This window comes from Micromys minutus (genome assembly GCF_963924665.1).
Source record: "Micromys minutus genome assembly, chromosome: 4".
NCBI classification, from domain to species: Eukaryota; Metazoa; Chordata; class Mammalia; order Rodentia; family Muridae; genus Micromys; species Micromys minutus.
In genome coordinates, this window is record NC_137973.1 from 63,854,180 (window position 1) to 63,871,499 (window position 17,320).

Genomic DNA, 17,320 nt, shown 5'->3' on the forward strand with positions numbered 1-17,320 from the left:
ATTTAGTGACCCGTAAATCACATGTTACTGTCAGTAGGCCTCTAGAGGCTATCAGCACAGCCCCAATCACCAATGCCATACCTTCATTTGCTGCCTGCCTCAGTTTACCCTGAGATGTCAAATCTGGCCTTGGACATTAGTTCTAGATAATTTTCCTACCGCTTGACTACAAAGGATTATTTTAATAATCCCTGTCACTTTCATCAAGCCCTATCTTCTTGACTGTGCAACAGAGTTGTTTTCTGGGGGCTGGATGTAACCGTTGCCATCTTGAACAATGATTATCCACAGAAGACCTGCACCAGATCAGACCTATTAATGGTCTCTTGTGGGGGAGAGCAGATGCTCACAGGACTCCCTAGAGCTGAAGCCCAGTGGGCTCTAGAACTTTCTGAAGGTCATTCCTCATCCCAGGGGAGGTAAACAATGGAGTGGGGCTTTCCATTAGTGTAGGTGTCTGACAGTTGCCCTTGGTGCTTACAGTACTTTTACTAGTCACCTATGCTGCCGGGATCTCTTTCCTAATGTGGCCACCTCAGTTCCTCAGAGTACTTTTGGTGAGTCATGTCAGTTGCACATAGAACTCTTCCATAGTATAACTAACTGCCTTGAGTCACCCGAGCTCCTGTGAGTCACCACAACAAACACCTTGGCTCACCAAATTGGACTTTTGATCTTCTTTCCTTTGGTCTGTCTTGCCTTGTGTATGATGAATAGGTACAGACGATTCTTTATGTCTTCTTCAGAAAACTGGCTTGCAAGAGAAAATACAGTAATAACAGCAGCTACCATTTAACGAGCTCTCGTTGCCAAGTGTGTTCCAACAGAACTACATGGTAGACCATTTTATTCCCCATTTTCTAGCTGAGAAACCTCAAGCACACGGAGACAAACATTTTCAAGGCCAGATGCCCCAGGGGTGCACAGTTCCTGAGGTAGAGTTTCACACCCACTCTGCTGCCTCTCTTACACACACACACACACACACACACACACACACACACACACACAAAATTGGGGGGAGGGAAGGGTAGAATCTGGTTAGCTATCCCTTGGTGGCAAATCTCTCGTTTCAGCTTTTTGAGTGCTGGAATTATAGGTGTGAGATAGTATGTCTGGCTAAAGATTACCTTTTGGGGGGGGGGGAGCTGGAGATTATTACTATAGTTTGGATGAGTGGAAGACTTGGTTCTCAGCTGGGGTATTTCTGAGCAGGGATGGAAAACTTAGGGTGTGGGGGATCTAGCTGAAGGGTTGGGTACTTGGGGTACTTTCTTCACAGCCCATTGTTCTTACTCTGCTCCTGGTGGCCACAAGTCTTTGCTCCTTTATGTCCTTTTGCACCATGATGCCCAGATTCACTTCAGGCTGCAGGGACTGGGGCTAAGAGACATGGACTGAATCCTCTAAAACCGGAGTCACAATAAATAACTCCGAAGGTGTTTTGTCCAGGCATTAAAAAGCAAACTGTCTCAGTTAGGGATTCTATTGCTGAGAAGAGACACCATGACTAAGGCAATTCTTATAAAGGACAACATTTAACTGGGGCTGGCTGACAGGTCAGAGGTTCAGTCCATTATCATCAAGTCAGAAAGCATGGCAGCGTCCAGGCAGACATGACACTGGAGGAACTGAGAGTTCCACGTCTTGTCCCAAAGGCAAACTGGGGGACAGTGTCTCCCAGGCAGCTAGGATAAGTGTCTCAAAGCCCACCCCTACAGTGACACACTTCCTCCAGCAAGGCCACACCTCCTAATAGTGCCACTCCCTGGGCCAAGCATAGTCAAACTACCACACAAAACAACACAACTATCTCAGACATTCTTACTTCAGAGAAACTTAAGAATCTGTTAGAGAAAGTGAAGTTATGCTTATAATTTGATTGGAATTATAGTCTAATCATTTTGAGAAAATTGATTGACATTTTTTGTACTTTTTTTCCTTTTTAATTAGGATCCCATTGCCATGAACAAAACATTTCTTACATAAGTATCTTACAATAAAGTTTCACTGCTTTTATCATTTTTTAAAAAAAAGAGTTATTTATTTTATGTATATGAGCACACTGTTGCTATCTTCAGACACACCAGAAGAGGGCGTTGGATCCCATTACGGATGGTTGTGAGTCACCATGTGGTTACTGGGGATTAAACTCAGGACCTCTGGAAGAGCAGTCAGTGCTCTTAACCACTGAGCCATCTATCCAGCCCTATTAATTTTTTGTTAGATGTATTTTTAGATAATTAAATGGGATCACTATTTAAATTATGCCTTATATGTCATTATATAAGAGAAATTTTAGAGTGCTTATTACATTTTTTTAGGAATACAACTTAATTTTGCATTTCAACTTTTTGGGAAATATGTGTCTATTCCTTAAGGTTCAGATATTTATATAAGCTACCATCTCCATGTGGAATAATGGCATTCTTTCAGGGCATGGTGGTACAATCCTTTAATCCCAGCACTTGGGAGGCAGACCTGGTCTACACTGAGAGACCCTGTCTCCAAAAGCAACAAAAAAGTTTCTTTTCTTTCCAAATTTTTGTGTTTGGTCTACTTTTTTCTTGTCTTTAAAAACAAAAACAAAAAAAATTAAAAAAATTTCTCTTGTATATTACATCCTAATTATACTTTCTTATCCCTCCACACTCCTCCTTCCCATCTCCTCCACCCCACTCCATCCTCCAGATCCACTCTTCCTCTGCCCCCCTTTTTTTTCTAAAAAAAAGAGCAGACCTCCTAGGGACATCAACGGAATAACAAACTACATGGCATAACAAACTACAATAAGACTAGACATGGGCTATTTGTTTTATTGATGTTTAGTTCTTTGAATATCCTTTAGATATCAGTCCTCTGTCAGATGTAGGGTTGGTGAAGATCTTTTCCAATTCCATAGGCTGGTGTTTTGTCCTTTGCCTTATAGAAGCTTTCGGTTTCATGAGGTCCTGTTTATTATTCATTGATCTTAGATCCTGAGCTCTTGGTGTTCTGTGGAGGAAGCTGTCTCCTGTGCCAATGCATTCAAGGCTATTTCCTACTTTCCCTCCTATTTGATTTAGTGTATCTGGTTTTATGTTGAGGTCTTTGATCCATTTGGGCTTGAGTTTTGTACAGGGTGATAATGTGGTCCTATTTGTACTCTTATACATGAAGACATCTAGTTAGGCCAGCACCATTTGTTGGAGATGCTTTCTTTCTTTTTTTTCATTGAATAGTTTTGGCTTCTTTGTTAACAATTAAGTGTCCATAGGTGTTTGTATTTATGTCTTGTTCTTCAATTCTATTTCCTTGATCAACCTATCTGCTTTTATGCCAGTACCATGTGGTTTTATCGATTTTGCTCTGTAATACAACTTGAAATCAGGAATGATGATACCTCCAGAAGTTCTTTTATTGTACAGATTGTTTTCAGCTCTCTTGTCTTTGTTTTTTTTTTTTTTTTTTTTTTTTCCATGTGAAGTTGAGTATTGTTCTTTCAAGGTCTGTAAAGAATTTTGTTAAAATTTTGATGGGAATTTTATTGAAACTATAGATTGCTTTTGATAGTGTGGTGGTTTGAACTTGCTTGGTCCACAGAGTGGCATTAATAGGAGGTGTGGCCTTGTTGGAGGAAGTGTGGGGGTGGGCTTTGAGACCCTTCTCGCTACCTGGAAAAGAGTCTGCTCCTGACTTCCTTTGGATGAAGATGGAAAACTCTCAGTTCCCTAACTGCCATGCCTGTCTGAATACTGCCATGCTTCCTGCCATGATGATACTGAACTGCCCTGTGAACCTGTAAGCCAGCCCCAACTAAATTTTTGCCTTGGTCAAGGTCTCTTTTCATAGTGATGTAAACTCTAAGACAGAAGTTGGTACCAGGGACTGAGGTATTGCTGTGATAGGCCTGATCATGTTTTTGGTTAGAAGAATGTAGATTTTGGTACTTCAGATTTGGAAAACAGTGGAATGTTTAAGTGGGGCTTAGTGGACCATCCTAGTAGGCATATGGAAGACATTGGTGCTGAGGGTGCTTTGAACTATGGAAGCCTGGCTCTAGAGGTTTCAGGGGAGAATTCTAGTATGTAGCCTAGAGACTGGTTTTATCATATTTTGATGCTTTTGGCCCTTTTCTGCCTGAGGTTAAAGTGAAGAGACACCATGACCAAGGCAACTCTTATAACGACAAACATTTAATTGGGGGCTCGTTTCAGTTCACATTGGAAACTTTTTGCCTTAACTATTCTAAAGTACATTTTCTTTAACTGATTACAGGTTTACTATGGATTAAATACCAGGCGACAGTTTAATTTCCTGTGAAAAGTATACAGAAGACTCATAGAACAGTGACTTTATTACTTCATTTATTTGCTGATACAGGGTCTTACTACTTAGCCTAGGTTGGCCTTGCTCTGATGTCCTTCTGTCTTAGCTTTTGGAGGCCTGCAATTAAAGGTGTGTATGCTTAGAATAATTGTGTTTCAAAAAAGTATCCTCCCTTTTCAAACTCTTGTAATATATATTAAATTAGAAGCATTTTCTATTCTCATGCCATATAATTTCACTTCTGCATCCCTGTGATTTTAAATTAAGAAGTTTGTAGATTTATGTTAAGTCAACATGTGATTGGATATGGAGAGGTAGGCAGAGAAAAGGTAGGAAAATGGAAGAGAAAAGGAGATTGAAAGAAAAATAAGGAATCAAGATGGAGCCGGGAAAAGCAGACTTAGATTCTGGTGGCTGTAATCAGACATAGGTAGATATAAATATTTAAAGGGATTCTATAGGTCTTCATCTCATAACCAAGGTCAGTTTGTATCTTTGTCTATTGGATAAAATCTTATTGTTCTGAGAGTTTGTGAATTGAAAATTTATTATATAAACCCTTTTGAAAAGTTACCGGGCTTTGAAGTGATGTTTGTGACGGGCGGTGGAGGAAAGAAGACATCAGGGCGGTAATTCCACTCGGGACGGAGGCAGCAGGGCAGGCAGAGTGAACCGCATGGGAAGGGAATCATGCGGAGGGGGCGCCATGCGGACAGAGTGACAGAGTCCGTGCTCACAGATCCATACTAAAAGCAGTGCCCACGGAGTGAGACCGTGGGGGCAGATAAAGAGATAAGTCATCATTTTTAATACTTACTGCAACAGGGTCGTCATTTTTTAATATTTATTTTAAGAAAAAGTCAGAAAATACTTGTGTGAAAATTAATGATTATGCAAAATATAAAAAGAATTTACTTTTAAGAACGAAGCACTGTAGGGTTCCTTTGTAGGCTAATCAAAAAATTGATTTGATTTTTAGGTTTGGTGGTCTACTCTTGTTTTTTTTTTAAATTGGATATTCTCTATATTTACATTTCAAATGTTATCCCCTTTCCCTCAACTCCCATCACCCCCTTCCCCTCCTCTTGCCTCCATGAAGGTGCTCCCTCTCCCAAACATTATCTTCCACCTCAGCTCCTTGACATTCCCCATACACTGGGAAAACAAGCCTTCACTGGACCAAAGGCCTCTCCTCCCATAGACAATGCTATCCTCTGCTACACATGCAACTGGAGCCATGGGTCTCTCCATTGGTGTTTTAGTCCCTGGGATCTGTGGAGGGTTTGGTTGGCTGATACTGTTGTTCTTCCCACAGGTTTGCAGACTCTTTCAGTTCCTTCAGTCCTTTCTCTAGCTCCATCATTGGGGTCCCAGTGTTCAGTCCGATGGTTAGCTGCAAGCATCCTCAACTGTATCAGTGTGACTGTCAGAGCCTCTAAGGAGGCATCCATATCAGGCTCCTGCCAGTAAGCACTTCTTGGCATCAGCAATAGTGCATGTGTTTGGTGGCTGCATGTGGGATGGATACCCAACTACACTTGTAATCCTTGCACTTGGAAGTCCGAGGAGGAGGATTGTTGTGAGTTCAAGGACAATCTTGTTTAGACCATGAGCTCCAGACTAGCCTGTGCCATATACCAGGGAGCTCTAGACCAGCTTGTGTTACCCACAGAGAGAAAACGTTGTCTCAAAAAATTATTAGATTTTTTTTTTCTTTTAGGAACAGCTTGAAAAGGCTTAACAGCTTAAATAATCACACCACTGGAACCAAAAACAAAGCACGAAGAAGTCATTCCCATAGGAAACCTAAATGGTCAGCATTTGCCACTATCAGATGTGAAGACCCAGAGTGTAGTTTACAGACACTGCCATCTAGTGCCCAATATTAGAATTACTCTGTAAAATTCTTGAAACATAAACTGATTATCTCAAAATGTTGACTGAAATTGGGAGGAAGAGGGGTGGGGAGGGGAAAAGAGGGAAGGAAGCAGGTGGATGCTCACAGCTAACCATCAGACTGAGCACGGGGTCCCCAATGGAGGAATTAGGTGAAGGATTGAAGGAGCTGAAACGATTTGCAACCCCACAGGAAGAATAACAATATCGACTAACCAGACCACTCAGAGCTCCCAGGGACTAAACCACCAACAAAAGAGTACACATGGAGGGACCCATGGCTCCAGCTGCATATGCAGCAGAGTGCAATGGGAGGAGAGGCCCTTGGTCCTGTGAAGGCTTGATGCCCTACTGCAGGGGAATGCCAGGGTGGTGAGGCAGGAGTGGGTGGGTAGGGGAGCACTCTCATAGAGGCAGGGGGCATGGGGGATGGGATGGGGGTTTGCAGAGGAGAAACGAGAAGAGGGATAACATTTGAAATGTATATAAATAAAATAACCAATTTATAAAAATGAAAATTGAATTCAGAACCAGAGATCAAGAATTTCTCTTCTCCCTTAGCACTTCCTCCTTTACTCTCTCCCTCCTCTTCCTCCTCCCCCCTACCTCTTTTCTCTTCTCCCTCCATATTTTGTCCTCCCCTTCTCCTCCCCCTCCTTCTTTGTAGCATACCTCCTGCTTTCCTGGGGAAGGGTCTTGGTCCAGGCATGGTGGTACATGCCTTGAATCCCAGAATTCAGGAGACAGAGCCATGCAGATCTCTTGAGTACAAGGTCAATCTACAGAGCAAGTTCCAGGACAGCCAAGCTTATGCAGTGAAGGAGTTGGAAAGCAGAAAGCTGGTGATATTGTAATAGAACAACGTGACCATGGTCCAGCTCCAGCAAGCAGCAGAACTTGGTAGCTTTGGCCATGTGGCTCTGGATTTAGAGTCAAGAATAGAAGGGACTACTGGGACAATTGTTGCTGGTTAGTCAGATCTAAGAAATCATTAGAGATTAAAAAGAGACCAGCATTACTGAGGTGAAAATTTCTGGAAAGTATTTTCTGAGAGCCTTAAGGAACTCTGTTCCAGAGATAGCTAAGGTTGTACCCCATGCTGCAGCTTGACTTGGTAATGTGTAAGAATCACCCAAGTAGTACTGGTTTTGAAGGCATGAAGGCATCATGCAGAGAAGCTTGGCACTGTGAGAGGTCAGGGAAGGCCACTGGTAAAAGTACAGCCTCAGTTGCAATTGAAGGCCTAGGGCTAAAGGGGTCATGCAAAGAAGTTGAGGCTTAACACCATAAAGAGAGCCTATGAGAGGCTATTGATGAAGCCTAGCTGCAGCAGAAGACTCCATCAGATTGGAGATGCTAGTACTTTGGGATGATTACCAAGAACAGCAGCAGCCGTAGAGTAGAGTCAATCATAAGTTAGAGTGCTACAGAGGGCAGAGCTGGATAAGTGACCCAAGCTCCCTTAGGAGTACTCCAGATTATGTGTAGGAGTCCAGATCAAGAAGCTGTAAAGTTGAAGTTGCCTTGGAGACCCCAAGATCTTAGAGATGCTAGAACCCTGGGATACCTACTGAGGAAAGCTGCTAACAGGAAGTGGAACCAGCCAAAGAGAAAGAAGTGTGTTCCTGCAGAATGCCAAATCTGCTACAAGCAGTCAACAAGCACAAAAGGAGTTAGAGATTTGAAGAACTCTTTGACATTGGTCATGGAGATTTGGAGTTCGGAGTTTGACCAGTTAGTCTTTGGTTTTGCTTCAATCCAGCATTTCCTCACTATGATGTTTTGGAAAGGTAACATATGTCCTGTGCTATGATATGTTAGAAGTATTTTATCTGCTTTTTTAATTTTTATTTTATAGAGGATTACATTAAAAGATTGCATAAACCTCAGAAAAAACTCTGAACTTTGGACTTTTAAACATTGATGAAACTGTGAGAGACTATGGGGATTTTTGAAGTTGGACTAATATACTTTGCATTACTCTGTGGATAGGTAGGGCTCTCATAGACTCATGTTTTTGAACAAGCCTATGGGGACCAGGGGGTGGAATGTAGTGGTTTCAATATGCTTGTCCCAGGGACAGCCACTATTAAGGGGGTATAGCCTTGTTGGAAGAAGTGTGTCGCTATCAGGGTAGTTTTTGACTTCTCCTAACTGTCTGAAAGGCAGTCTCCTCCTGCTTGCTTTTGGAACAAGAACTCTCAGTTCCACCATGCCTGACTGAATACTGCCATGCCTCCTGACATGATGATAATGGACTGAACTTCTGAACCTGTCAGCCAGCCCCAACTAAACGTTGCTTATAAGAATTGCTTTGGTCACGGTGTCTCTTTATTGCAGTGTAATCCTAACTAAGACAGAGAGGAAAGAGAAAAGGAGGACATGGTATATTATAATCTCAACAAATAAAGAAATGATTAAAACCAAATGATCAAAACCCCCAAACATATGTATTTTTCTTATTTCAAATTACGTATATATGTGTGTGCCTGTGGGTGGAGTTATGTGCAAAAGAAGGCACTGGGTTCTCTGGAGGAGTTAGCTACCGATGGTTGTTAGCTGCCTGAGGTTGATGCTATGAACTTGGAGCCTCTGGAAGGGCATGGAGGGCTAGTAACTGCAGAGTCATCGATGATTTCTTATTGTGTTCTAGGATCCTATCTAGATCATTACCTTCTTTTGTTTTTCTTTTTCTTTATTTTATTGTTATGGTCTTGTCCCCTTCTCTGGAGTGCTCTAACTTCTGAGTTTTCCAGCATTTTTGATGGCCTTGAGAATTCTGAGGATTATCTATAAGGGTTTCATAGCATAGCCTACTATTTGGATGATATATATATCCATATATATATATATATCCATATATATAATATATATACCATATATATATATATATATATATATATATATATATGGTATAATAATTCTGAAAGTGTGATTTGATCACAGAAGAAGAAATCACAGAGGCTAATTTGCCTCTGCTATATGAAGGCCATATACTAGCAGCCTCATTGTTCACTTGATTTGGCTACAGTGCGTTCTGCCTGCCTGTATCGTCGCAATCAAGTTGGCCTTTCCTGCTTTGCTTCTATAATGCTCTCTATCGATGGAAGCAGGCACAGCCCACATTAGGGGCCAGAGGGCTGTATTCCTTCGCCTTCAGAAGCTCTACAGCATCAACTATTTAGCAACCTGCATGGGAGGTTTCTTCCTTCTTGAGTAACTCATTCAGTCTTTTCTGCGCACCTGCCGATCCACAGGTGTTTGTTTTACATTCCTGGTACTCCAACATCTTAGTATTTGTCACTCAAATGGCCACTGGGAGCTCTCTCAGTAGGTGCCTCTGTTACTTTGACAGATCCTTGTGGGATGGTACATTTATTTACTCTGACACCCTTCTCTTCCACTCTACCCCTCTCCCAGGCCTTCTCTTTCTTTCTTCCTGACGTTTCATGTACCCTAGGCTGACTTAAAACTCATCATTTAGCTAAGAGTGACTTTGAATTTCTGATTCTCCTCCTGCCTCCCCCTCCTGTGTGCTGGGATTACGGTGGTTGATTTGTTTGTTTTTGTTTGTTTACTTATTTATTTATATAGCAGCCAGTTTACAAAGTGCTGGGATTAAATTTAAGACTTTATGAGTGCTAGTTGGATACTCTGTCCCCAGTTCTGCATTTTCTTATTTTCTAAGTAATATGTGCTCTAGCTCATTTTATATGCTTTCTTCAACACTCACTAGCCATTTTCCCATGGAGCCCTGGATCTTCTTATTGGAAACAAGATTAGAAAGCATTTTCTTGTTTGTAACCATTAAATCCATTATCTTCCTGTTTGGTAGTTGCTCTGGCGGATGCTACTTCTCTTGAGCCCCTCTCAGCTGACAGAAGAAGAGATACATATTGTGCTTCATAAAATATTTCAGTTTTCTCTCACTAGGTTTTAGTTCCCATCCAGTGCCATCCACCTATTTACTATTCAGTTCCATCACTAACATCTGTGATGATGATGATGATGATGATGATGATAATGATAACAATAATAATAATAGTATGTTCCTCACAGCATGAGAACTGTCATCTTGTACTCCTGTGGTGGGTAACGTGACATGAGCCACCATGTGGTTGCTGGGTATTGAACTCAGGACCTGTGGAGGAGCAGTCAGTGCTCTTAACTCCTGAGCCATCTCTCTAGCCCCTAGTTTTGTTTCTTAAGATAAGGTTTTACTATGTAACCAGGGTTAGCCTGAAACTTAATGGAGACTAAGTTTCATTGTTAGGGGAAGTACATTGAAATGGTAGAATTTAAGATTTAAAATGACTGTTATTACCATAAAGGGGAACACAGAAGAAGAAACACCCATAATAATTTATAAAAGCAACTTTTGTATCTATTTGTATCTTCTAGGCTGGCCTTTAACTCATGAAGACTCACTTGCCTCTGTCTCCCGGGTGCTGAGATTAAAGCCATGAGCCACCATACTGAGATTCCACCTGTCTTAGATCTTATAGATTCCATTCATTTCCACAATAACTGAGGCAGGAACCCACTTCACCCCCTCTACGTTTTTTTAGTGAGGCTGTGGCATGATTAGAGGTTTACACATCAACAGAGGCTCAAAGATCTAGTATATTCCAACTGGCAAGCTCCTACCATGTGGGAGACTTGGGTAGCAGATTGTAGTTTCAAGATCAGCCTGGACTTCATGGCAAAATCTAAAGCAGTCTGAGCTCCTGGTGAGACTTGTTTCCCCCTCCCCCATCTCCCTCTCCTTCCTGCTCTAAAAAAGGACAAGGAAAAAAAGACTAAGTTATATATGCTTAGGGAAGTACATTGAAATAGGAATTGTGATGTAAAATGACTGTTATTACTATAAAGGGGGACACAAAAAAGAAACACCTATAGTAGTTTTTAAGAGCAACTTCTCTTTCTATGTAGATAAGGTAGCAGAGACCGGACGCACTTTCACGTGACGCAGCTAGGAAAACCCACAAAAGTAGGAAACGGTATTTTGAGTGTGGGTAGCAGGCAGGATGGAGCAGTAATATCAGATAGTGAACACCCATTCATTAGAAGCCGCTCTTGCTAAAAGAGATAGGCTTCCCCCAGGGTTACGGGGTAACTAAACAAAAGGTGAAAGCTTATCATATCTACATCTACTTTGTGTCTGTCCCCTTTACTGTTTAATTTCTGCCTCTAGCTCTGTTTATCATTCCAGGAATGTCCATCTAAGACCCCTTGAGATCTAATCTATCTCATTTTCCCTCAAGGACTGACTCAACAAAGGTTAGGGGCCACTGTCCTAATTCTGAAGTCATCTAGGGTGGAACAGTAGTGCATCAAAGGATAGATCACCTTCCACATGCAAGAAAGTATCTATGATGGGTAGACCAGGAATCTTCTTCTGGGTACCAGACTGTTACCTTCAGGCAATGAGAACTGATTCTCGTCTCACTGCCCTAAAGATAAAACTTGGGTTAACTGTAACCTTTTATAGGCTCCCCTCGCCAACATGCCACACTGACCGAATCTCCATTGCTTTTCAGCATCCCTTAAATTGGTGTCTTGTGGCAGGTGATTCCCTGCTGGGGCTATAGGAGCCAGGGACTTTCCTTAAAACTGCAGTAACAAAGAGAAAATAAAGGAAGCTCTATAATCACCCCAGCCTATGACCCAGACCTTTGTCCAGAGAGGAGGAGCCAGGGCAGAGATCAACTTTACCTGAACGAAAGAGATGAACGGGATGAGAGGTAGGGCAGAACCACGGAGATGGGGGCGGGGTGGGCGAGATGCTCAAATTGAGCTCCAGAGATTGCAAAGTCCACCTGAACCAAAGCAAGGGGAAGGAGCTAGGGAAATGTCACTTAAAAGTGTCTGAGGAGAAATGACCCAGAATTGGTACTCTCACAAGTCCAAGTTGGAAAAAAAACAAAAACAAACAAAAAACAAAAAAACAAAAAAAAACAACAACAAAAAAACAAAAAACCCTTGGCATCATCAAAATATTTACAGGGGGTTCCAAATAATTGGGAAGAATTAAGGTCAGGGTAATTTATAAGCACAAAGAAAAACTTCCTCTCAGGTGTCTCTTTGGTTAAGAGGTTCCCATAAAATGGATTTAAAATGCCATTAGGAAGCAGGACTCAACAGTTTTCAAACTATTGCCTAGGACATGAGTTTGAGTCACCTCCCTCTATACAGATATCTGAAATAACCACAATGATTTGACAGTTTTATTATGCTCAGTGGCTCAACTTAGGCATCAAGAATTCATCTGACTCTTTCTTGCTTTATGGACCCTCAGCCGGTGCGCAACCATACCGTTGAAGGGCACTCACTCACATAAAAGCGAACAGTTGGTTCACAGCATCTCTCAAGGACAATTTGTTCTTGAACTATGTTTATAAACGTTGGTACGCAAACACACTCAGTGGTCCCTTTTATTTTGTGGTTGTTCCTTTAGTCTTCTAATTGTGGCATTTTGATGTGCAAAGGCTTCAACAGAATTTGCAGTTAGGACAATCAATGAGTACTCCCATGGCTCAGGTTGTACCTAAGCACCATTTCCCTGGAACAGGACTGGAGGCTCTCTGAGGGCTGGCTGGCTCCAGGTGGCACTCCCCGCCACTGACAGTCTGAAGCTTGGACTCTTTTAAAAAGAAAACAATTATTTGTTTAGGGGCATAAGAATAGGTTTCTTTATGTTATTTTCATAAATATATGGCACAGGGCGTTGCCCATATTTTCTTGCTTATTGCTGTCCTTGTTTTTACTCTTCTGGTCTCATTCTTGTGACTGTTCTTAGCAGAATTTAGAATGGTTCTGAAATTCAGTTCTACATTCTCTTACATCAAGAATCCTTTAGATAGAGCTATTTAGATGGAACAGGCCTTTAATCTCAGCACTCAGGAGGCAGAGGCAGGTGGATTGCTGAGCTTGAGGCCAGCCTGGTCTACAGAGTGAATTTCAAGACAGCCAGGGCTATACAGAGACACTCTGACTCAAGAACACACACACACACACACACACACACACACACACACACACACACACATCGAACAAAGGAGAAAAAAAAAGAAATGAAGGAAGGAAGAAAGAAAATAATAAGCAAGCAACCAGGAAACGGTGGAGGAATAAGATCAGATTTGCGTTTCAGAAGTTCCTGTCTGTCACTATTGGGAATGGAGAGGGTAACAGGGGAGTGAAGGGAGGTACGCGTCCCCTCCCCTCCCCCACCTCTCTGTGCAATGACGACTCCAGTTAGATGTGGGGGAGACTAAATTGAGACCTTGACAGTGGAGTAAATAGGGACTGACTTGCTAGCAATAAGCCAGGCTGGTGCTGGCAGTTATCAGTAGCGGAGTAAGCAGCTACGTTTTGTGAGACTGTGAATGGTTATGGTTATGATGAACTTAAGGTTATGGGGATTCGAGGACAGTTATAACTCCTGGAGGAGGCTGCCCACTCCCTGCTCTATTCTTTTAAAAAACTGGCCTTGGAATATATGTGGTTGAGCATTTTTATAGGTGAGCATTCCGTCTTACTTACCGGGGGACTTTGATTTTAGTTCTCTATAAGTAGAAAGTACTAGAGAAACCCCTTGGTGGTTAGTCAGTGGCGACAAAGACTGCACAGAAATTTCCTGTGGGTATCCGAGTGGGAAAGGAGTCATCTTACAAATATTTTCTAATCCTTGATGAGATACTGTTGATGTCAAAAACATTGTGCACTGAGTAGGATTGTAAAGCGACGAGTGACATGTAAATGAACTACTCACTAAAGTAATTCTTCCTTTTGCAGGGCTGGGAAACATTTTTCGAAGTCGGCCTGGTTGACAAGTGCACAAATCGAGCCTGTGGAAGCCATAGGCTGGGCTAGCGGAAGAAAAGCTTAGAGATCAACAGGAGCCCACGTCAGCTTCTTCCCCAAACAGCCTCAGCTCTGGGGAGCGTCTCCCACGCCCAGCTCTGCAGGCGGCGCTCCGGCTCGCTCACTGCGCATGCTCAGCATCTGGAGGAGGTCTCCAACTAAACCTCAGACCACGCCCCTCCTTCTGGGTCAAGGCGGGGCCTTAAGCGCCCTTCCTGGTGATTGGCTGTTGGGGTCTCGACCCCGCGCCTCCCGCTTCGCCCCGCCCTCCACGCCGCCCAGACGCCAAAGCTCTGGCAGAGGCGAGCCCTATCCGGAGTGCACGTCAGCGCGCGCCTGAGCCCCGGGGTGCGGGCCCCGCCCCTTCTCTTTTCTCCGCCCCACCCCCGGCCTCTCTCCTACCGCTCGGCCCCCAGCTGGGCATCCGCGCTCCGCGGCCATGGAGCATCCTGGGAGTCTGTGCAAGAAAGTCAAGCTGAGCAATAACGCCCAGAACTGGGTGAGTGGTGGCCGCAGGCCGGAGCGCGAGGAGCTTGAGCGGCTGTGCGGGCGGCGGGCTGCGGGTGCATCCTGCGGGAGCCGGGGGCGGGGACCCAGGCGGCCGCGGCGGCCAGTGAAGTCTAGCCCAGGCCCGGAGCTGTCCCCTAGGCTGGAGAGGCGGAAGGCTGCGGCGTTGGCGGACGGTGGCGCCTCTGCACGTTTCTGGTTTTCTTGGCTTTGCCGGTGTGCTTGGCCCAGGTTTCGGTCGGTCTCTGAGTCTTTACATTTCTGAGTATGCAGTGTGCTGAGAGAATAACAATGTGGCCATTCATGGATCCGGACTGCTGAACTGAGGTTCTTTGTGTCTGTTTTAAATTGGAATGTCTGACACAGACTTACTTTTGAAGACTCGATTCCTGGTGACAGTTAGGTGTGGGAAGATTAATAGTTTCTAACATTGAGCTGCGAGTGCCAGTTGGCCTCATTGACCAACTACTGTGCCTTCAGAGGGTTGTTTCCTTCTGCAGTTTTTCTTTGGTGGCAGCAGCTAAGATGGTGAGCGCGAAGGTGGAGACCGTCCAACTTTGGAGGTTTTAGGTTTAGATAGATTTTTTTCTTTTATTCTGAAGCTAACAGGATCATGAAGTTTAATTACAGTCTTGTAAATCATAACTTGTCCTTGGTGAGTCAAAAGGAAGAAAAGAAAATGCTGTTTCAGGCTAATGTTCTTTTGAAGTCATTAATTTACCATGCCTGCTGTCAGGTTCAAAATTCTCACTGTCTTCTTTCATCCTTTACCCTGACTTCTTAGAAGGTGAGAGGTACGTGAGATGAAAAGGGAGATTAGGATGTTGGAAGGAGACAGACTCCTGGCATGGGTTTCGGCCCCCGTCGTGCCATTTGTAAGTTGGGTGATCTTGAGGAAAGTCACTCCACTTTGAATCTCAGGTGACTGAGGGTGTAACAGAGTGTCCTTCACAAGACTGTCTTTATCAGTAGAGAAGATAATGATCTCGAAAGACCAGTGAAACCATTGCCCTGAAACTCAGATTCAGTAACTCTATTGTTGCCAACAGGTAATTTATAGGTAGGGAGGTAAGTTGACTAAATTGGAGTATTTAAAAGTAATTTCAGTAATTCTCTGTGTCTTAAGTCATTTATTTAAAAATTATTTTATTATTTTATGAGTCTCAGTGCTTTGCCTGCTTGTATGTATATTCACCATGTGTGCGCGCGGTGTTCCAGAGAGGTGTGTGCCCCTCCCCCCGAATGCTGGGGATCCTCTGTAACAGCAAGTGCTGTTGAACCAACACTTCTGCCCTAACTTGTTTATATATTTACATTATTTGTTATGTAGAGATATACACTAGATAGATATAAGAAAACGTGGGGTTCAGTGCTTGCCTACGGCAACTGATTGCAAAGGCTTATGGCCACAGTGAGTGGCTTAAGATATGAGTTTTATTGCAGTTTAGAGGCAAGGTTAGTTTGGCCCCAGGTGCTTTTATGAGTTTATGGAGGACCTCATGCTTCTGAAGTGGGTGGAGCCATTACATCCCTGAGTGGGGACTTGTTTGACTACTGAAGGGAGTTTTTGTTGGGGAGCAGAGATAAAGATGGGGTGGTGCAGAGTTGTGTAACATAAATGTTTCACTAAAGAGGATGATTTTTCTTGGACATTTGGAATGGAGCTAGAATTTTTAATTTTCTGAACTTTTTTTTTCTCTCTAAAAAAATGACCTCCCTAACACACTTAACTCAACAGATGGGTATGAGTGTTAAGATAGACACACCATTAACGTTAATGTTACAATTTCTTAAAACGGGCAATCCAGGAAGACTGGTTTGCAGAAGAGATGCAGGCACCGACTTCGGTAGCGAGGATTAAGTTGGCAGACTAAAAGCAGAACTGAGCCACACCATTTAACACGTTCTTGTAGTTGGCTGCTCCAGTGTGGCCAGCTGAATGGCTAGCTAAAAGCAGCAAAGAAAGGACAGGGAAGATCAGACTAGATTGAGGTGATGACCAGGAGAGAGACATTAAAAGATGCTCCTGAGGTTTTGATCTGAGAGGTTGGGAAATAGGCTGAAATGTTGTATCTGATGTGCGCACATCTGCTATCCCAGGGGTTGTCCACATGTAGCATCTCTATGTTATAAATGAGGAAATTGAGGGACAGAGTTGTTACGGTGGCAACTGGAATTTTAAGCCTGTATTTGAAGGACAGCCTTAGCTGAAATTGTAATTTGGTGTTAAGAGAAATTGAATGAACTATATAACTTAAAAGAAAAAGACATTAAAATAAGTGAAGAAATATAAATCTAATGTCAGTAATATGATTTGTTTAGCTCAATATAGTCCAACTATTTTCGTTTAATTTATATTTTTAATATACATACAAGCTCAGTGCTGTTGTCATCCATGTAAAATTCCTGATGCTTTGCCTTTTTTTGTTCATATAGGTCTGGAGGGTGGTTTATATTTATCACACATCTTAGTTCAGGGTAGGTATTTCCCACCTGCTCTCTGGGACCTGTGCGCATTGTTACAGGCATTAACTTAGGCCAGGCTAGGGAGTAAAGACTTAATACCTATTTTGAGCAGTAACATGTCATTCTTTAGCTGATTCAATCTTTCTTGCGTGGGGTCAGCTTCCATCAGCCCTTTGTAACCTGTCACTTGGCTCTGGGAGATTTGGAGCTGCTTGTTTGAGACTCAGGTATCACCCTTCTGTAGAATGATATTCAGCGGAACCCCCTGCTCATGGTAGCT

General features: G+C 43.0%; 1 protein-coding gene across 1 annotated transcript in view; it reads left to right on the top strand.

Moving 5' to 3' along the window:
* Positions 1-14,481: 14,481 nt before the first annotated feature.
* The window catches only part of PAPSS1 (3'-phosphoadenosine 5'-phosphosulfate synthase 1), a 72,888-nt gene continuing 70,049 nt past the window's right edge, over positions 14,482-17,320 (top strand). The window contains exon 1 of the mRNA XM_080916435.1: positions 14,482-14,566. Within this exon, the coding sequence (XP_080772561.1) occupies positions 14,507-14,566 (60 nt within the window). The 5' untranslated portion in view covers positions 14,482-14,506. The remainder of the gene's footprint in view (positions 14,567-17,320) is intronic.